The sequence below is a fragment of the Mustela nigripes genome, chromosome 11 (assembly GCF_022355385.1).
Source record: "Mustela nigripes isolate SB6536 chromosome 11, MUSNIG.SB6536, whole genome shotgun sequence".
NCBI lineage: Eukaryota > Metazoa > Chordata > Mammalia > Carnivora > Mustelidae > Mustela > Mustela nigripes.
Window position 1 is genome coordinate 9,921,829 of NC_081567.1, and position 21,355 is coordinate 9,943,183.

General features: G+C 54.8%; 1 protein-coding gene and 1 long non-coding RNA gene across 4 annotated transcripts in view; one reads left to right on the forward strand and one right to left on the reverse strand.

The window, feature by feature from the left end:
- Positions 1-141: 141 nt before the first annotated feature.
- Positions 142-17,328, reverse strand: RFC2 (replication factor C subunit 2). The gene is made up of 11 exons (XM_059414708.1): positions 17,187-17,328; positions 14,271-14,340; positions 11,585-11,626; positions 11,166-11,272; positions 9,462-9,563; positions 8,632-8,732; positions 6,077-6,234; positions 5,823-5,888; positions 4,182-4,262; positions 2,257-2,370; positions 142-536 (listed from the first exon to the last, which is right to left on the reverse strand). Exons 1-11 carry the CDS (start codon positions 17,291-17,293, stop codon positions 426-428), a joined length of 1,059 nt encoding a protein of 352 aa, XP_059270691.1. The 5' UTR covers positions 17,294-17,328; the 3' UTR covers positions 142-425.
- Positions 17,329-17,675: 347 nt separating this feature from the next.
- LOC132026634 (uncharacterized) overlaps positions 17,676-21,355 on the forward strand; it is an 8,120-nt gene continuing 4,440 nt past the window's right edge. Inside the window, exons 1-2 of one of the 3 annotated variants that reach the window (XR_009406951.1) lie at positions 17,676-17,804; positions 20,833-20,944. This is a non-coding gene — a long non-coding RNA (uncharacterized LOC132026634). The other 2 variants (XR_009406952.1, XR_009406950.1) reach the window with 2 other exon arrangements.

The following is a 21,355-nucleotide window of genomic DNA, read 5'->3' on the forward strand; positions in this document are numbered from 1 at the left end:
GTTCTGGGACGTCCGTCTCTGTCCCAAACCCCACAAAACTGTCCTCCAGGCTTCTAGAAGCACGGAGATTAGTTTCACCAGCCGACTCTCTCCATCACCTGTTCCACCTGCCAGACGCTGGGGACACTCAGAGACGGGAAGCAGGTTCTCCTCGTGGCCCGGCGACGCCGCCTTAGCGCCGACGAAACCAGACAGCCTTTTTATTAACGAAGCCAGGTCGGGTGCCAAGCCCTGAGGTTCTCTGGGCGCCGGTCACCCTGTCACCGCGTCTGTGAGTCAGAGGCTGACTGCAGACACTCACGGACGTGGAGTGAGGGCCACGGGTGAAGGCAGCCTTCTCTCCAGACGGGTAGGCCCTGACTCCTGTCCCTCCCAGACGAGGATTCTCAGGACCCTCGTCATCCCCAGCAACGAGTTCTCTTGCCCTAACTGGCCACCGGGGCCATTGTCTTCTGACACAGCCTGGCCAGGAGCCCTGCCATCTGCAGGAGGGAGTTCACGCCTTCTGCTATCTTCATATGCGTGTATCCGATTTCCTGGAAAACAAAGCACACGTCCAGCTGGTTGGTAAGTGAGGGCGAACTTTAGGTTTTTACATTTGAACCAGCAGTTTACTTCAAACTGATAGAGCGAACTCAAATTTCAGCTGGAAAATGAACTCCAGGTTGTCATGGGTTATGTCTAAAATTCAGTTTATTTTTTTCTAAAAGGATGTGGGACAGTTAAGAAAAAAAGCAAAAACAAAACCCAAAAGCCAGGCTTGGAGAAAATATTAAAATCCTTAGAAAACACACGTCTGATAAAGGACTTGAAGCCAGGATATATAAATAGGTCTCAAAACTCACTAAGAAAAAAATGACCCAATGAAGAACTCGGTAGATTTGAACAGACGCTTCATTAAAAGGAACGGAGGGCAAATCAGCACATGCTGTTAGCTGCTGGGAAACGCACCTTGAAGCCAGGACAAGGGGCGCCTGGGGGGCTCCATCAGTAGAGTATCTGACTCTTGATTTTGGCTCAAGTCATGGTCTCAAGGTCATGAGATCGAGCCCTACGTCGGGCTCCATGCTGGGTGCAGGGTCTGCCCGAGACTCTCTCTCTCCCTCCCCCTACAACCCGCCCCTCCCACCCCTGCACTCTCTCTAAAATAAAACAAATAAAATCTTTAAAAAAAAAGAGAACCAAACACTGCCAGTGCTGGCTAGGCTGCGGGGCATCTGGAACGCTCGCTCGCCCACGACTGGGAGAAACGCACAAGCTATAATCACTTCAGAAACTGGTTTCCCAGTTTCTTATAAAGTTAAACACACCCTGACCATTAGAATAAGCAATCCCTGGGGCGCCTGGGTGGCTCCGTGGGTTAAGCCGCTGCCTTCGGCTCAGGTCATGATCTCAGGGTCCTGGGATTGAGCCCCGCATCGGGCTCTCTGCTCAGCAGGGAGCCTGCTTCCTCCCCCTCTCTCTCTGCCTGCCTCTCTGCCTACTTGTGATCTCTCTCTGCCAAATAAATAAAATCTTAAAAAAAAAAAAAAAAAAAGAAAAGAATAAGCAATCCCACCCCCTAGGAAGTTGCCTGAGAAAAAGAAAAACTTATGTACACATTCACACTGATTTGCATATGCAAATGTTCACAGTGGCCTTACTGACGGTCACCCACACCCGGACCCACCAGTGTCCTCTGAGCAGTGAACACACAAACCGTGGTTCGCCTCTCGGCAGTGAGAAGGAGCGACCCGCCGACAGACGCAACACCATGAACAAACCCGAAACGCATTAAGCTAAGCGGACTCAAAAGGCTACCTTCTTCGTGATTCCACGGTCATTCCCTAGAACATTCTGGAAAATTATTTCCCGCCAGAGAGAAAACAGAGCGGCGGTTTCTGGCTGCTGGGGGAGCTGACTGGTTACAAAGGGGCTCATGTATTTGGGAGGCGGGGGGAAATCACAGAACTGGTCCGACCTTGGCTGTGGCCTTTAGGAGACCGAACACTTCTGTTAACAGAAGGCACCGAGAGGCTCCCTTGTACTTTATGTCAATTATACCTCAATTAACCCGACCTTCAGAGCCAACAAACAAATCTTAGATGCTGAGGGCACCTAGGCTGACCGGCAGAAGAGGCTTAAACCAGCTCCCAGCCCCAGGACCACCCGGCCTTGGGACACTCACTGAGCCCAGGGGCCAGGCCCGGGAGCCAAACCAAGACACCGCGGCGGGGCCCCGGTCCCCAGGAGAGCCACTGCTGGACTCTCACCGACCTTGATGAACTCCAGTTTCAAGTACTCCGCCATCTGGAAGGTTTTACACACTCGAAAAATGTTGCCAATGATGTCTTCCGGCGAGTAGCCGAGATGCCACAGGTGAGCGAGAATCTAGACAGAGGAAGATCCGCTGGGTGACAAGGGTACTGGGGGGAGCGAGGGGACGAGCCTTGGGCCCGTCACACAGCAGGGAGTGGACAGATCATCCTTGGCGACCCAGGATGCGGGGCTCGATCTCAGGACCCTGGGATCATGACCTGAGCCGAAGGCAGAGGCTTTCACCTGCTGAGCCACCCAGGTGCCCCTATTTTTTTTTTACTATTACTTTTTTATTTTTGCTATTATTACTTTTTTTTACAGTGGGTTCTATGCCTTATGTGGGGCCTGATCTCAGGATCTTGAGATTAAGAGGCACATGTGCAGGGCACCTGGGTGGCTCCCTGGGTTAAGCCTCTGCCTTCGGCTCAGGTCATGATCTCAGGGTCCTAGGCTCTCTGCTCGGCAGGGAGCCTGCTTCCCCCTCTCTCTGCCTGCCTCTCCGCCTACTTGTGATCTCTGTCTGTCAAATAAATTAGTAAAATTAAAAAAAACATTTTTTTAAAAAGAGAAATTAAGAGGTACCTGTGCTGCCGGCTGAGCCAGCCCAATACCCCAATGTCACAAAAGTTTTAAAATGTATTCCACGGCTGGAGGCACCTGGGGTCTCGGTCGGTTAAGCAACCGACTCTTGGTTTCGCTCAGATCATGTTCTCAGGGTTCTGAGATCAAGCCCCGAAGCAGGCTCTGAGCTCAGCGCGGTCTGCCTGTGGCTCTCCCTCTGCTCCTCCCCCTGCCCCCTTCTCCCCTCCGTCTCTCTCTCTCATGAATAAAAGTAAAAATGCTTTGCATGGTCTCCTAGGACACCCACGTTGGGGCTCTATCCAAGGGTCCTAAAAAGCGACAGGAACCACCCCAGTGAGCACAGGAGGGGAAGCGGAAGCAGCATCTGCCCGCCGGTGCTCCCTAAGGGCTGGGCTCCCGTGTGCCCCCTGCAGGCCGAGCCTCCACCAGGTCTCCGCGGGAGCAGGGTCCTGGCCTTCTGCCCAGTCTGCACCCAGGCCGAGGTTCCAGCCCCGGGTTCCAGCCCCCCTCAGCCCACTCAGGCAACCGGGTCTGGTGGGACGGGGTCTGGGGTCTGGAGTCCGTTGTCTCGCCTTTGCTGTGGCATCTTGGGGTGGACGCAAGAGGGCACGGAAGCTCTGGGTCCCTAAATCTGAAGGCTGCCTCTGGGTTGTGTGCCTGGGTCTCTGCCTCAGTCTCCCCACCTCGCCCTTTGGTTTTTACTTTTTTCTTTTCTATTTTTTTTTTTTCCCCACCCCTTGGTTTCGAATGACACCTGGCCCTTCCCTAAACCCAGCCCACTTCTGGCCTAGTTTGGTGGGAGCAGGCGGAGGGAAACTGGCTGTGGTGGGGCCAGTGGCCTTAAATCGTACCACTGCCAGGGGTCACCTGAACTGTGACGATACCCCCTGAAATCCGCACACGGCATCAGGCTCCACATGAGGCCGGAAGCCCTGGGTCCTGCTTCTCCTGGATGACCAGGGACCACTGGGTCCCAGAACGCCATTCCTTGTCCCTCGGGGGGACGGAGGGCCAAGTTTCCCTCGGCCACACGGGCGGCGTCACAGAAATGTAAGGAGTTGGGCTGGTCTCTCCTCAGGTCTTGGGGGGACAACGTTCTCCTGTGGAGCATATCACTGTAGGACAAAGATGGGGCTCCGAACTGCGGGTTGAACGCCTGTCGACAGTGACCGAGAGCATGGACTCCAGCCTCCCAGGCTCCGCCTCCTCCTGCGAGGTGCACCCAACTCCCCGCCTCACGCTAAGAACCGAGGGGAGCGACGGCCCCCGCACCTCCCGAGTCGGGGAGGAGGGACACCCACCTTGTAGGCCTCGTCGATGTTGGCGTTCACGCAGTGCTGGAGCATCTCCTTCACCAGCAAGGGGTGGGGCTCGTCGCAGACCTGAGCAACCCGGAGAGAAAGGTCAGTTGGGGGCTGAGGGGGAGCCCGGACACACACCAGCGTGTGTCATCGCCTTCTCTGGCCAACAGGACCCCAGAAGGCCCCATCACGACCGAGCGAGTCACCGGAGGATGGCGTCAGGCTTCCTCGCTGGGCAGGAAGTTCTGACCCCGTCACTACAGACGGCCCATGCACCAGGGGGGTGAACACGGGGCCAGCAGGAGCCTCTTGTTGCACGAAAAGCCATCAATCAGTCGCACACACCTTAGGTCCCTCGGAGGACCGCTCGCCCAGAACCATTCACAATCCATTTAAGAACTGGGACCAGCCTCCTGCCCGGAATGGAAACTGGCTTTCCTGGGACAGGGTCCCCCACCTCAGCATGTCAGCGTGAAGACGGGCCTGGGGGCGGTGGTGCACGTGTCCCCGAGCTTGGGGCTGGCCCCTCCCCGCCCTCCACCTCGGGACCCACATTTAAAACTTCTTTATGCAGCTGAGGAATCACTGAAGGAGACATCGGAAATGAACCATGGACTGTGCTGGCTAACTGAATTTAAATAAAACAAAAAAAACATTTCTTTAAATTTTTAAAGTCGTCTCCGTGCCCAACGCTGGGCTCGAAATCAAAACTCCGAGATCGAGAGTTGGCGCCTCGCCCTCTATCTACAACGTCTAAAGGAAACCCTCTGGGCGCCTGGGTGGCTCAGTGGGTTAAGCCACTGCCTTCTTTGGCTCAGGTCATGAGATCTCAGGGTCCTGGGATTGAGGCCCGCATCGGGCTCTCTGCTCAGCGGGGAGCCTGCTTCCCTCTCTTTCTCTCTGCCTACTTGTGATCTCTGTCAAATAAATAAAATCTTAAAAAAAAAAAAATAAATAAATAAATAAATAAAGGAAACCCTCTGCTTTCTCCCCCAGCCCCACGCACCCTAGAACCTCTCAGCAGTTAACTCCCCCAGAAACCCTGCTTTCCAGAGCCCTGAAGGTCTGTGCCAGAAGCGGAGCCTAAAGTGTCCCAGAGCAGCCCTGGAAACACAGTCACCACCAGGGGCAAACCAGGCTTTCCCTGCAGCTTTCTTTACCCACAAACTTGCTAAGAACAGCCACGGTCTGAACACATGGACAGCCCCACCCGGGTTTTACCCCCAAGTAAGGGGGAAAGTGTAAGACAGGCAGGTGGTTAGGAGGGGTCAGCGGTTTTCAAAAGCATTCCCAGGACAAAAACCGTGGCCAACCAGAGAGTGGGCGTCTCTGTCCCTCCGCTCAGTAAGCGTGGGAGGCCGGCAGCAGAGGCTCGGCGGCCCCTCCCGCCTTCCAGCAGTGGACAACCCCTGGGGCAGCGGGCAGCCTGGGTCCTCTGCCCCCAGATCGGAGAAGCCCCCGGGGCACAGGCAGTGAGGCCCCTTGGGGTGCACCAGCACTTCCACTTCCCCACACGCGGGGGCGCTCCTGAGACCCTCAGATTGGCGGGGGGCATGGAGGGTCCCAGCACCGCCACAAGGCGCCCACTCGCTGCTGCCAACCGGCTCTGCAGAACCCCCCAAGGGCCCCGGGCTCCTGTACCTTGAACACATTCTCGCTGTTGATAAAGCCAAATCCCGAGAAGGTCGACTGCACGTTGTTCAGCGCCTGTGGAAGACACAAGCACATGTGGACGGCGATTTTCAGTCCTGACCATCGCCACCGCCCCCAACACCGGAGCCCCCTCCTCCCAGGTCTGCCCCAGCGAGCAGGGTCCCTGTCTCTGCACGACCCCCCCAGAACAAGGCACACGCAGCCCCGGAGGTAGGTGGCCGAGGGGCCTCGACGGCGCGCACCTGCCTCATGTCTCCCTGCGCCGTGAAGATGACGGCTTCCAGGCCGTCGTCGGTGTAGGGGACCTTCTCCTGCTCCAGCACCGCCAGCAGCCGGGCGAGGACCTGGGCATCGCTCAGCTTCGTGTAGCGGAGGACGGCGCAGCGGGACTGGATGGGCTCTGACCGGGACAGGAGGGTGAGGCTCACCACAGAGGCTGGCGCACCCCCGACAGCCCCGGGACTCCCACCCCGACACCCGCCTCATGCTAGGAAGCCCCTGCTCGGGACATACACCGGCCACAGTGGCACCAATGCTCCCTCCCCAGCCATGGCTCTCCAACAGCTCAAAGCAGCAACCAGTGGGCCTCCCCTGCACTGCCACGGATGGCCTTGGCTGGCCTCGGCTTCCAGAAGGGGAAAAGACCCTCTAGGAACGAGACACCCAGGAGCCATGGCGGGCGGGTGAGTCGGTGTGGGGTTTCTGTTCACTGTGCGAGTGTGAGCTTGGTGTCCCCAACCGCTGGTCCAAGGTGAGCAGGGACATGGGACATGGGCGTGGTCTCTCTAAGGCTCCCCAGGAGAATGTGACCGCAGCCAGGACGGACAGCCACTAGAGAGATGGGTCCGGGATTCTGGACGCTGCCCCTGCCCCTCGCTTTAGATTGGGACAACAGCTTCTCCATGGTCTCCGGGCCCCCATCGGGCCTGTGTCCCATGCCCCGTGCACACAGGCACTTCCAAGGAATGCACTCCTGTAAATTTATCTGCATTAAGGAAACGTAGGAGTCCTACAAGTCAGTCCATTTCAGCGTATCCGAAATCAGGAAAACTCCACCACAGAATCTTAATTATGTATTTGGCTCAGCCACATCGATAAGAGGTTCATCATTAGAAGCAGCTCATATTCGGCTACACTTAAAGTTTCCCTTAGATTTTTCTCTCGTGCGCAACACTGAAAGCTGAGTTCGCAGAATTTATTATCATTATTTTTAAGTAGTCCCCACCCCCAGTGTGGGACTCGAACTCACAACGCCGAGATCAGGAGTCACCTGCCCTTCCAACTGAGCCAGCCAGGCGCTCCAGGGCCCACAGAATTTAAATCCGTGTCAGAATAAGGCGGCATGGGCTCCCTCAGAGTGCGGGTGTCTCTCTTGTTGCTGGCACGAGTCCAGGACCCCCATGAAGGGTCCATGACGAAGAGTGTACAAATCACCTCTGGGGCAGGGCACCAGGCTGGCTCGGTCGGTCTGGCCTATGGCCCTCGATCTCCCGGTTGTGACTTGGAGCCCCACCGGGTGTGGAGAGGAGTTGAAAATACAATCTTCCAAAAAAGAAAATAAAAGTCAACTGTAGCGATTTGATCTTGCGCTATTTCCTCTAACACGAAGAAACATTTTTTTGTGATTTCATTTCCATGGCTGTTGCAGCTCTTTAGAAATTTTAAAAAAATAAACAGACAAAACAAAAAAAAGGCTGGGATGCTGCGCGGGTCAGACGAACTGACAAGGGAGGGCCGGCACGCTCCGCCCGTGACCACGGCATCCAACCACCCAACGTACGCGTGCACGCGCAGCCCCGTGCGAAACGCACTGGGGGAGGGGTCTCTAGGCAGGACACCACTCCCGCCCTCTCAGTGTGTCCCTACACTGGTGATCCTGACGATCGAGAACGTTCTCACGCAACGGCCCCCGGCGCCGTGTAGAACAAGCGTCAGTGCGTGCCGAGTGGTGGCTGAACGGGCCGATGGAGAAGTTGTGAGCATCTGGGACGGGTGCAGGACGGGTGCAGAGCTCCTGGTGCCACGGCAGGCCCACCGCGGCTGGGAACCGGGACCTCGCAGTGCAGCGTGGCCAGCCACACGCTGGTCTGCGGCTGCGAGCCGTGGCCTGGGCGCAGGAGGGCGAGTCCGGGGGCCGAGCTCACACAGGCTGGAGGTCAGCGGGGCGGACGTGATGCAGAGAGTGGGGAGAAACGGGGAGAGAGAACCAAAGCCAGGCAGAGGCTGCTGTGGGTATCGCAAAGGGAAGAAAGTGCCCCGGGCAGGAAGCTGAGATGGGCGTGTGGGCAAAGGGGTGAGGAAGCACCGACTTCGGGGGAGGGACGGCCAGGCCGTCCAGGTCAGAGCGGGCTGACGGGCGAGCTTGCACAGGGGAGGCAGTCCCCGGTGACGACAAAGCCGCGGGTGTGGACTGAGTGTGGGCCAAGCGCCCAGTGCACAGAAAGTACAGGAGAGCGTCTGGGGCAAGGCAGTGACCATGACACTGTACCCAGGCCAGCAAAATGTCACGTGTGCCCACGACGGTGCCAGAGCCCAAGAGACTGGGGTTCCAGTCCCGGCTCTTCTGCATGCTGTGTGACTTTGGCCAAACTACTCAACCCCTCTGAGCTCCAGTGTTCTCCTCTCTAATGTGGAGTTAAGAAGACCTTCACACAGAATTACGTAAGATCAAATGAAAAAGGTGATTCTGCAGTGCTCGGCCCGTGGTAGGCAACCCCAAACGCCCTACCCTTCTGTGGTTAAAGAGCCAACGTGAGCATCCCGGGTGGAGGCCAAGCCGCCCAGAGCTGACCCTCACCTATGATTTTATCAGAAGCGTTACAGGCGAGGGCAAAGCGAGTCGTTTTGGAGTAGATTTCCATGGTCCTCCTCAAGGCTTGCTGGGCTCCATCAGTCATGCTGAGAAGAAAAACACAAGCAGGCAGTTTGCAACCGGGGCCCAGGGCCCGCTGGACACACAGCCCTCCCTAGAGAGCCTGGGCACCCTCAAGTCCAGGTCATGGTCCTGGGGTCCTGGGATCAAGCCCTGCCTCCGTGGGGGTGTGTGTGTGTGGGGGGTCCCTGCTCAGTGGGGGTCTGCTTCTCCCTCTTGCTCTGCCCCTCCCTGCACTCGTGCTCCCTCCTTCCCTAATACTAAAATCTTTTTTTTTTTAAAGATTTTATTTATTTATTTGACAGACAGATCACAAGGAGGCAGAGAGGCAGGCAGAGAGAGGGGGGGGGAAAGTAGGCTCCCCGCTAAGCAGAGAGCCCGATACGGGGCTCGATCCCAGGACCCTGGGACCATGACCCGAGCCGAAGGCAGAGGCTTTAACCCACTGAGCCATCCAGGCACCCCAAATCTTTTTTTTTGAAGTGGTTAAAATGGTAAATTTGATGTCATGTGTACTGACCACGATAGATCATTCCCCGGAAGCTGGAACGAACCCATTAACTGACATGGTCTTCGACGAATGTCGCTTAATGAAGATAAGGGGTCAGGTCCCTGTTAAATTGCTTTTGGAAGATGTGATAAGCTGGTCTGCCACGGTCGTGCAGAGGGGAGAGAGCTCTCTGCCCGCTTTAATTAAAGCCTGGTAAGAGACCGAGGAATCGAGGTCACTGTGCACTTGGCAAAGCAGTCCCTACCTGTCTGCTTCGTCCAAGATGATGATCTTGTGCCGCCCTCTGGGAAGCGTGACCTTCTGCTGGGCGAACATTTTGATCTTGTTCCTCACCACATCGATGCCCCTGAAACAACAAGGCCTCGCTGTCCTGTCGCCTTCCCAGAGAGACCCACGTACCCTCAGGGGGCTTCTAACCCCCAGACCACACCCCCACGCACACGACTGTGGTTTGTAAGTTTGGGGGGCAATTCTGTGTATCAGGATTAACGTTTCACTACTTTTATTCCTTCTTGGAGGTCCTCCAACACAACGAAGATCAAATTCACCTATTCCTGTGCTACCAGAGGCAAGAGCGCAAGAGAGTAGCAAGAGAGGCATTTTCTCTTGCAATTACCCTGCAAGTTCCCCGGACCTTTTGATAATCTGAGGTATGTCACAAGGTCTCTATGACCTTATTCTTCCTGTATTTTGAAATGAAAATGGCAATGTCATCATCCGAGTGACTGTTTCCTTGTTCCTTATCATTCCCAACTAGGCTAAAAACAACAGCAATGAAAAGATTAAAGTCTTTTTTTTTTTTTTTTAAGATTTTATTTATTTATTTGACAGAGATCACAAGTAGGCAGAGAGGCAGACAGAGAGAGGAGGAAGCAGGCTCCCTGCGGGGCAGAGAGCCCCATGTGGGGCTCGATCCCAGGACCCTGGGATCATGACCTGAGCCGAAGGCAGCGGCTTTAACCTGCTGAGCCACCCAGGCGCCCGAAAAGATTAAAGTCTTGAGAAAAGGCAAGACTGTCGCACTTCCCTAGGATGCTGTGGTAGGAGGGAAAACTGTCCCCCTGGCCCGTCCTGTCCTCCAATATTTTGCGTTGCTAAGGGCACCGCACTCTCTTTCTAGAAGCGACAAAAGAAGTTCAAATACATCATCTTTGTTTTTGAAAGCACTCACGGACTGCAGCTGAAAGTTCAAAACTTTTTCATTTTCCACTCACAAAAGATGAACACAAACGACAGGGAACATTCCATATTATTAGACAAATCAGAAAATGGCCACAGACAGGCGAAGGGCAGCACTTCGGGCTGTGAAACTGACCATAGTCGGACCATCTCAGAGCATGGGGTCCTCTGATGCCAAGATTGTGGGTGAACTTCCTCGAACTTTAGCATCAAGGAGTGAACAACATATATCTACGCACAAAAAATAAATATATTTTCAGCCGACCTGTTCCTCAACAGGGAGAACTTCATTGCCTAATATCTTCTGGCCAGAACGTGGACCATCTTGTTTTGTGACAGTATTCGCTCAGCTTTAAAGACGCTTGTTGGAGGGGCGCCCGGGTGGCTCAGTGGGTTAAAGCCTCTGCCTTCGACTCAGGTCATGATCTCAGGGTCCTGGGATCAAGCCCCGCATCGGGCTCTCTTCTCAGTGGGGGGCCTGCTTCCCCCTCTCTCTGCCTGCCTCTCTGCCTACTTGTGATCTCTGTCTGTCAAATAAATAAAATCTTAAAAAAAAAATTTAAAAAGGAAGCCAGCAAGTCAGTGCTTATGATGCTACGTGAACAGGCAAGTGACGCCGGTTCTCGTTCACGGGGAAGGATCAACGGAAAACACGAAGCCGGCGAGACAAACCCCAAGGACAACCCAGACCTGCAAGAAGGCAGTTTCTATGACAGCTCAAGCTTCAAACACTCGCCACCCGTCACGCGGTCCCAACTCCCAGGCGCACCTGTCATTGGAGGCGTTGAGCTCCAAAACAGCATCCTTGAATGCCGGGCCCAGCAGGGCGCGGGCCAAACACAGGATGCTTGTAGTCTTGCCGGTTCCTGGGGGACCCTGGGGAGGAGACCGCACCCGCTGACAGCACGAGCTTGCCTCTGCTCCCGAGCTCCTGCCCCCCGCCGTTGGTGTCACCTCCTCTTCGAACTCCTCCCCAACCCCCCCCCAGCCCCGCACACACCAAATCAACCCAGCCTCCCACCCACAGGACCCCCCGACCAACCGGGGCGAATGCTTCCCTCTGCCAAGGGGACTGGCAAGGGCTCTGGTGACCGTGGGCCCCTCGGACGAGGAAGCTCTGGGCACTGAAGCTCTCGGGGAGAAAGTGAGACTCCAGGACCTTTAACAGGGCCCGGATGGGGGACTTACAGCGATGATAATATTGGGCACGTTTCCTTCTCTTGCAAAGACCTGGAGGAACAAAGGTGCGTCCGAACCGGTTAATCTGGAGACCCGCGGTGCCAAGCGTCCCCAGCCCCAGGGGCCCGCGCGGGGACACGGCCACAGAGTTCTCCACGTGGGTACCCCATGAAACTCTCAGCTCTGCATATTCCAAAGCGAATTCCCCACTGCCCGTCACACCCAGGGGCCACCTGTGCTTCCCCTCGCGTGGGCCCTCAGTGCCATCAACCCCACTGGCCACGCCAGGAACCTCCCGCGCTCCCCTGGCCGCGCACACAGCGCCTTAGTCACAGAGGCTTGGCCGTTCCTTCTCTGTTTCTATGTCCTTCTTTTCTGCCCCACGGCCGTCTCCTTCTGCCATTCACCTCTCGCCTGGATGGCTTTTAACTGGCCGTTAACTAGCTGGTTAACTAGCTGGTCTCAGGGTCCGCTAATCCTGTGCCACACCCACGCATTTTCTCTATTATGACCCCAGCCAACTTTCTAGAACGCCCATCTGTCAAAACATCTGCGCCTGACGCAGCCCTCGGATGACTCCTGTGAGCCCCAACTCTCCAATAGGGCTCAGGAGGCCCTGCCCACCTCACCGGCCCATTCCCACGCCCCCATACAGACACTCCACGCCCCTGTTCCTCTGTGGGCTCCACAACCCGCAACATCGGCATCCCCTGGGGGCGAGTCAGAAATGCACACTCTCAGGGCGCCTCAGTGGTTCAGTTAAGCATCTGCCTTTGGTTCAGCTCATGACCCCAAGGTCCTGGATCGAGCCCCATATGGGGCTCTCTGCTCCACGGGAAGCCTGCTTCTCTCTCTCCCGCTCTCCTGCTTGTGTTCCCTGTCTCGCTGAGTCTCTCTCTGTCAAATATACAAACAAAAAGTCTTTAAAGCTCAGTGGGTTAAAGCCTCTGCCTTCGGCTCAGGTCATGATCCCAGGGTCCTGGGATCGAACCCCGCATCGGGCTCTCTGCTCAGCAGGGAGCCTGCTTCCCCCTCTCTCTCTGCCTGCCTCTCTGCCTACTTGTGATCTCTGTCTGTCAAATAAATAAATAAAATCTTAAAAAAAAAAATCTTTAAAAAAAAATAAAATAAAATAAAAAATAAAAAGAAATACAGACCCCAGCCCCACTCCCTGGGTCAAGATCTGCATTTTTCACAAGACGCCCGCAGGCAATTCATCCACCCATTAATGTCCGGAAAGCCCTACTCCATATTCCAATCAGATGGCATCAGCCCACGCCCAACAAGCTAAGCTCTCTCACCTCTGGGCCTTTGCACATGCTATTCCCATTTGCCTCACCTCCCTCTGCTCCTGCCCCCCCAAGTCTGGCTAACGCCCACTTACTCAGCTTTGCTGTCCCTTCTTCCACGAGAACGAAGACACTGGGAGCAGGTTAACGGCCCGCACCTCCTGTGCTTCCACAGCAACCCCCTCCCCTCCAGCAGAGTGCTCCCCACATGGCCTGTGCACTTTGACCCCTATGAGACTAAGGCCCACGCAAGCAGGGGTCCTGTCTATTAGGTTCACCATTCTATCAGCAGGTCCGAACACTGCACCGTATGGCCCGCAAACATCTGTAAAATGAACTCATTTGTAAGAAAAACAAATACCTCGGTATCTGTTAGAGTCTAAGTCCCCTTTCCTGCAGAGACTATCTCCGTGATGCCTCACGTAGCTGGCCTTCTAGATTCCGCCCAAAGAGCTCTAGGGTGAGGATTTCAAAGCTTGCCCTACGGGGCACACTTCTGCTCACTCCTGTTCCTGTCGTCCTGAAGTCGGCTATGCTGTCACTTAGTCCCTCTAGGCGAAAGCCGGCAAACCACCGTGGAGGGGGGTTGGCGGGAAGTGGGGGTAATCCAGCCTCAGCCCTGTTTATCTTATTTTTTTTAATTTATTTATTTTGGGGGCACCTGGGTGGGCCAGATAGTTGGGCATCTGCCTTCGGCTCAGGTCAGGATCCCAGGGTGCTGGGATCGAGCCCCGCATCGGGCTCTCTGCTTTGAGGAGAGCCTGCTTCTCCCTCTCTCTCTGCCTGCTGCTCCCCCTGCTTGTGTGCTCTCTCTGTGTCAAACGAAACAATAAATTCTTAAAAAAAAAAAAAAAAAGATTTATGTATTTTAGAGAGACAGAGAGAGGGAGCATCAGCAGGAAGGGCAGTGGGAAAGGACAGAAGCCGAAGCGACTTCCCATGACCTTGAGATCATGACCCAGCCGAAATCAAGAATCAGACGTTCAATGGACTGGGCCACCCAGGCGCCCCGGGGCCTGTTTTTATAAGCCCCCTAGCGCAGAATGATTTTATGATTTTAAAGGATTGTTTAAAAAATTAAGAATACTAGACAGTCATTATAGGGTTTGCAAAGCCTAAGACACCTGCGAGTCAGCCTTTACGGAGAAAGTCTGCCGTCGCGGCTCTAGAAGCATGGGTCAGAGAACCCCTCTCCGAGAAGCCGGCGCCTCCGACACGGGAAGGTAGCCACCACGGCTTCCAGTCTTCTCCAAACTGACCAGCTCGCAATCCCTCGATTCTTCTGCATTTGTGGCCCGCCCCATCCCTCGCGACCTTGGCGGTCTTCCTCCAAGCGCCTTCCTCGAGCTTGTCAAAACCACATAATACAACCCAAGACCATCTCCAAAAAACAACAAAACACTCACCTCCAGCCTGCTCACTGTGTCTTCATTCCCGACGATTTCCTTCAACTTTACTGGCCTGTACTTTTCCACCCTGTTTTTAAGAAAACGCATAAAGAAAAAAAAAAAAAAAAAGAAAGAAAACGCGTAAAGATGGTGACGTGACTATTTTCACGTCAGGGCTCAGGAGCAAAGCACTAACGGCCCTTCCCGAGGGCTCTGTCGGGACATTATACACGTGCAATTTAAGCACAGTAAATGCTGCAGGTTTTAAACTTAAAGAGGTAACCCAAGTGCCAATGGAAATGTTAAGTGCGTAAGAATTGTGCACCGAAGCCTTTAAACCTGAGACATGGAGACACACCTGTTGTCGCTGGAGAGGGGCCAGAGCGGGCCATCTGGAGCGCCATGACGCCGGGTGGCAGCATGGTCGCCCATCACAACAGAAGCTCAGCACACGAGGCGCTGACACCATCGGATCGGACAGACCCGGGTGCAGCCGAGCTCCTGTCTTATCCCTTACCTGTCCGTTTCTGCAGACTGGTGCCAGGTGCCCAGCAGGGCTGGCTAGACAGTAACCACAGGTCTGCCCTGGGATCCTACAAGGCCATGGGAAGTGGACCGGCTAGTGGCTTACTCAGATCAATACTTCTCTCTCTCAAAGATTTATTTTAGAGAGAGAGAGAGAGAGAGAGAGAGTGAGCACGTGCACACACACAAATAGGGGGATAGGCAGAGAGAGAGAGAGAGACCCTTCAAGCCGACTCAGCAGACTTCCCAGTGAGCTCAAAACCCAAGTCAGGGCTCGATTCCATGACCCTGAGATTCATGACCTGAGCCAAAACCACGAGTCGGATGCTCCAACCCCTGGGCCGCCCAGGAGCCCCCATACCTCTCTCCTCCAAATGAATAAGCAAGCCATGTTATGAGCAAATGACTTTCTTTAGCTCGGAGAACAGAAGTGCCAGCCGATTTGTAACAATCTGACCATCAGCGCTTCCTCTGCCCTTTATGACAGTCTGATTTACCCTCAGCTTGCACTGGCTATGGGCCGAGTTCCGCGGCAGAAGCAGCTACGCGTAAAGAAGCTTGTCTGCCACACACTGTGGTGAATAAAGAGCTCCCCTCCAAGACCAGCAGATAGAGCGTGCTTGTGGCTGCTCGTTTCTTGTTCATACTCAGTCCTTTCTAGGAGCTCAAGATCTCAGGGGGAGGCAGCGTGGACGGGACAGTAAGGAGCGAGACATGGTTCTTGCTTTAAAGGCCTTCCCTACCAGCAAGCACGGAGAGCTGAGACGATCCTCCTACAGTGCTAACCAGGTTCCAGAAACCCGGGGTTGCACCTAGGAATGTCAGGGGAAATTTGAGCTAGACCTTGGACACGGCAAACATGCTGGTCCTTTGGGGCCTCCACAAGGGCTCCCCCTGCCTGAAAGCTTTCTCCATGTTGCCGCTTGGCGCACTTCCTGAGCTCCCGTCTTTGCTCAAATATCATCTCATCAAAAGCCTTCCCTGACTATCGGAGTCATTTAACGCACGCCACCTGTCATCATCAAAGATACTCCATTATCTACTGGTTTGTTCTTTCTTTTTTCCCTATCAAATGGAAGCTGAGGACAGCAGAGTGTGTTTTGTAGAATGAGATATCCTAAGCATTTAAAGTAGTGTCACGCATAAAAAATGTAACTCAGGCCCCATATGTAATTTTACACCTGCTGGCGACCCCATTAAAAAGTAAAACAGAGGGGCGCCTGAATGGCTCAGTGGGTTAAGCCTCTGCCTTCGGCTCGGGTCATGATTTCAGGGTCCTGAGATCAAGCCCCACGTCGGGCTCTCTGCTTGGCGGGGAGCCTGCTTCCCCCACCCCGCCGGCTGTTCTCCCTACTTGTGATCTCTCTCTCTCTCTCTGTCAAATGAATAAAATCTTAAAAAAAAAAAAAAAAAAAGGAAAAAGAGGGGTGCCTGGGTGGCTCAGTGGGTTAGGCATCTGCCTTCGGCTCAGGTCATCATCTCAGGGTCCTGGGATCAAGCCTCCCTGACCCTGTACATGCCCATATGCGTGCTCTCTCTCTCAAATAAATGAGTAAAAATGCTTAAAAACAAGTAAAAAGAAAATAGGTGGAAGTTAATTTTACTAATCATTTTTTGAACCGGATCCATTCGAAAGATTAACATTTTCAACATGTCATCAATACAACAATTACGAATGAGATTTTTAAAAAACTAAGTCCTGGGACTCCGCTGTGTTTTGTACACTCAGGGACCATCTCAGCTGGGACCAGCCGCAATTCTAGGGCTGTCAGTGGATTTGAGGGGCTAGTGGCTGGGGGACCGAGCGGTGCTGCTACAGATGTTCTAGGAAGCTGCACTGCGCCCGGTTTAGGCATCTGCTCAGGACAGGGGTGGGCTGGAGGGGTGGGCACGCACGGAGGGCGGAGAGAAAACCATCCCCACGCGCGGAGGCGGTGGGACCGGAGCGGATCGTCCACACCACACCTGTGCCCCCCGCCCCGGGCAGGTGACTTTCCGGGTCACCTTCCAGGTCACCAGCTCCTCTCAGCGACCCCGGATGCGCCCTCCGCACACAACCCCGAGTTCGGAACCGATCGGACGCTTCCCGCCGTCGGAGCAGCCGCAGACACAGCTCCAGGCGCTGCGAGGGTGGTCCCGGGGGGCAGCTATGACCACAGTGAGCTCTGCTCGGGCCAAGACCCCGCTTCCAGAGTTCAGACCGGCCACTCCTGAGCCCAGGCGTGGGCAGCGGCGCGCGTCCCTCGCCCTCTGCAAATTCGAATCTACTCGATGCCCCCCCGGGGCCTCCTGCTCCGCTGGGGACCCCCGAGAACGGGCTCCCGCCCCGAGGGTCCCCCGGGGCCACGACCTGCCAACTCGCCCACCCACCCGTCCAGAGCACCCATCGTTCACGGTCTGGGCCCTCACCACGGCAGCTCGTAGTGGCCGGCGCTGCCCGGGCCCTTGCTGGGGGCGGGGGCAGGGTCCTGGGCCCCGCGCTCGCCCGCGCCATCGCCGCTCTCCTGCACCTCCATTCTCCCGCCGCCTCTTCCCGCGCCGGAGGCCCCGCCCCCGTGACGCCATCACGCAGACCCCGCCCCTAGCACCCGGCGGACGCCGGGCGGACGCGGAAGCGGTGGGCCAACCCACCCCCTTCCGCGCCTGCGCAGAGGGTATGGGCGTGGCCGGGGCTAGGAGACGCCGGTTGCTATGGAAGTCCTGGCGCCCCGCGGGGCCGCGACCCCCAGGGCGAGACCCTGCCACATCGACTTCCGAGAAGGCAGGTCGCCCCAGGAAGGGACATTCGGCGGTTTCGTCTCTGTGTGATTTGTGCGGAGGCCCTCTGGGCGCCCCGGCATCCCGGGGGGGGGGGGAGGGGCGGGGGTGGGGGGCGTCCCACCGCTGCCCTGGTGCGGGCGGACTCGGGCGGGGACTGCGGTCTGGGCGGTGACACCTGGGACCTGACCGCGCCCAGCCGGCCGGATCGCGGGTGGAGACGCCGGCGGCCGCGGGCTGGGCTCCTGCGCGCTGGACTCGGTGCTTGCGGTCAGGGGGGTCTCCCGATGCCGGGGCGGGCGTGGGGGGCGTGGGAAGCGCTCGGGGCCGCCCCTCTGTAGGTGGGACTCGGTGTCCTGCCGGGATCCTCCGTCCTGACCACTGCTTCCAGCCTTGTTGGGGCCCCTGTCCTCCGTGCTGGACTGGTCTTCGCTCACCTAGCCCAGGTGTCAGAATAACGATGAACGGTTCTTAAACGTGATGGACAGTGACTGCCACGCACTGTGCGTTGGACCTGGGGCGGGTACTCAGGTGTGTCCGCAGGAACAGGCTTGAGAGTGATGGAGTCGTGTGTCCGGAGTCATTCGGGGGAAGTGGGGGAGCCGGGATCCGTTCCCCACCAGGCTGCCAAAGCAGTTCCTGTAAAATTCCGTTGTAGTGCACTTAACCGTATGGCATCATAATGTCGGGAGAAAAACTGGGTTTTATTATTATTGTTATTATTATTATATTAATACAATATATACTATTATTTCATGTGCAAATGGAAGGTAAGAATTGGGACCCGTTAGCCTCTATCCCATGCTTAGCACAAGGCCTGGCGCACTGGAGATCTTCTCATTCGAGTGTCTTTCCTGAACAGTGGGGATCCCGGTTTCCAGAACAGTTTGAATCAGCTGTGAGGAACTGGGTTGCTTTCCCCAGGCGCCGGATCTGAACCCCATTGGCTGTTTTCCTTCCATCACCAGTTAAAGTCTCTATACATTACCGGTGGAAGACCTTGTCTTCCGGGTGATTGATTAGTCATTCAAGTAAACATGGGCTCCAAAGGCTATATCCCAAGTGATTCTGATCAGGTTGTTTTTTTTTTTTTTTAAATATTTATTTATTTGACAGAGACAGAGATCACAAATAGGCAGAGAGGCAGGCAGAGAGAGAGGAGGAAGCAGGCTCCCTTCCGAGCAGAGAGCCCGATGTGGGGCTCGATCCCAGGACCCTGGGATCATGACCTGAGCCGAAGGCAGAGGCTTAACCCACTGAGCCACCCAGGGGTCCCCAGTTTTTTTATCCTGACCTTTCAATTTCCTTTCCCCAATTACGGCTGTTTCTTGGGGGAAGACATGATTGCTCTTATACTCATTTTCGTGTGAAGTGTGTCAAGTCTGTGTGTCCTCTTCCCAACCTGAGGGGTCAGCTCCTTGAGAACGAGGTGCCTGCCGCCTGATTCCTGGTTCCTCCCCTGGACCACAGCAGACGCCGGAGTTCGTGTCTGCTAATGGCTCATTTCATTCCAGTGCCGCAGCCAGGCTAGCGAGTTCGAAGCCGTGAGCACAATTTGCAATTGTGTCCTGTGAGACGGGAACACGTGATGCCAGTTGGGCAGGGACCGCAAATGACTCAGATTCTGAAGCAGTTTGTTCTCCTGGTGGCGATTCCTAAAGTCTCCAGGTGGGGAAGTTGCTCAATGTTTTTCTTTTCCCCTTTAACATGATTTTTGGGGGGAAAAAAAACGCTTGAAGTTGACTCTCCTTCCACTCTCCTTTGAACTAAGGGAGCTGTCTTGCATGTTTCAAAAATCCCTGTTCACAGATCCTTTACTTCTCTGGAGGAGAAGATACAAATCTTCTCGAAACATAAACTCTCTTTGAAACATCTTTCTCGTGATTTTCCCTTGTGATGTTTTCCATGTGGTAATACTAATATTTTCCTTCTAGTCATACACCCCCTTCAACCACATACACAGCTTAAAAACAAAATATTTTCAGTAAATACAGAAAACAGTGTGTAATTCTTAACCCCTCATGGTTCTTTTTGCGAAATCCCACTCTACAGGAAGCCCAGGACTCTGAATTCGCTGTTACACTTGGAATGCGAGGTGAATCAGAGAAGGAGGTGACCTTTAGGGCAGAACTGCGGGATAGGGTTTTATTGTTCTTGTTGTTGTTTGTAACAAGGTTTTTTTTTTTTATTGAGCTCTGTGCCTTGTTGAACTTGTTCCCAGACGGAGCTCAGAGCTTAAAAACTCTGTCCATTGCTATAGAGCCGCTCAGCAGCCACGTTGGGGGTCCCAGGTGTGTTGGGGAAACCACAGGTCAAGGAACAAACCAAAGGAAAGGTCAAGGACAAGCCAAAATGAATTCCTTCTCTTCTCTCCTAATAAATCGGCAAAATCCCAGGAAATTGAATCTGCACCTTGGCAAAGCCCCCTGAGTCTTACCGTACGAGGGCAATTAGTTATACCCAAGAGGAAGGACACGGAAAGCAGAGAAAACAGAAAACAAAATCCTTGGGGTGCCTGGGTGGCTCAGTGGGTTAAGCATCTGCCTTTGGTTCAGTTCACGATCCCAGGGTCCTGGGATCAAGCCCCGCATCGGGCTCTCTGCTCAGTGGGGAGCCTGCTTCCCCCCCCCCCTCTGCCTGCCTCTCTGCCTACTTGTGATCTCTCTCTCTCTCTGTGTCAAATAAATAAATAAAATCTTTTTTAAAAAAGGCTCATTCTGTAGTAAAAAAGCATATATCCTAAAACCTATCTACACCATAAGGATGGTTATTTTGGTGACATTTGTCCTTGGGAGTCGCTCTGTTGATGTTTGCGGAATTTGGAATCTGGTAGAAATCACTCAGCCCGACTCTGGGTTTCCATCTTTAACAAATAATGACTGAGTGCCTCCAGCCACCAGGATGGGCACGGGATGTGTGGACAGGGCAAGCCTCCACCCGCAAGGAGCTTAAATTGTAGGGAGAGAAACAGGCACCAAGCAGCCAGTCCTATGTCGATTTAATTATAATCGCGGTTGAGCGCGTTGGAAAGGGCACTGAATGCTCGGCAGGAGAGCGGCGGTGGGGTACCACCCCAGCTGAGAGGTCAGAAAGAGATTTGCTGGGGAGGGGGCGTTTGACCGGAGATTGGAACCCTGCATCTGGGAGCTGAGTGCCTGTTGGCTTTGCCTGGAAGGTGGCCCCGTCGCCCTCCCTGTCTCCCATTGCTCTCTCTCCCCCAAGACCCTGTTTATTTCTGCACTGTCCTTACGATTATCTGGATTTATTGCCTTATTTACTGTTCGTTTCCACCCCCCAGAATGACAGCTCTCTGCGGACCGGAGCTCCCTCCCTCCTGGTCGCCGCGGCATCCCTGTGGCCTGGCAAGGCCTGAAGGACCTGACGAGTCCACAGGGACGAGAGGATCCAGGGTGAGCTCGAATCGGGGCTGCAGAGGCAGGGGGCCTGCGGGGGCCAGACTGTGCAGGGCAGGAGAGGTTAGGTAGAAGCAGCAAGGCCCAGTTTTTGTTTTTGTTTGTAAAGATGTATTTATTAGACAGAGAGAAGGAGAGTGCAAGAAGGGGGAGGGGCAGAGGGAGAGGGGGCTCGATCCCAGGACCCCGAGATCATGACCTGAGCCGAAGGCGGAGGCTTAACCCACTGAGCCACCCAGGCGCCCCGAAGGGTTTGTTTTGATTTGTGATCTTTTTATCTCTAAATTTAAAATTATGAAACATGTGAAACATACTGAAAATAATATCAACATTCATATACCCATCTACCAAGACAGATGTTAAAATTTTGCGTCTTGGGGGCGCCTGGGTGGCTCAGTGGGTTAAGCC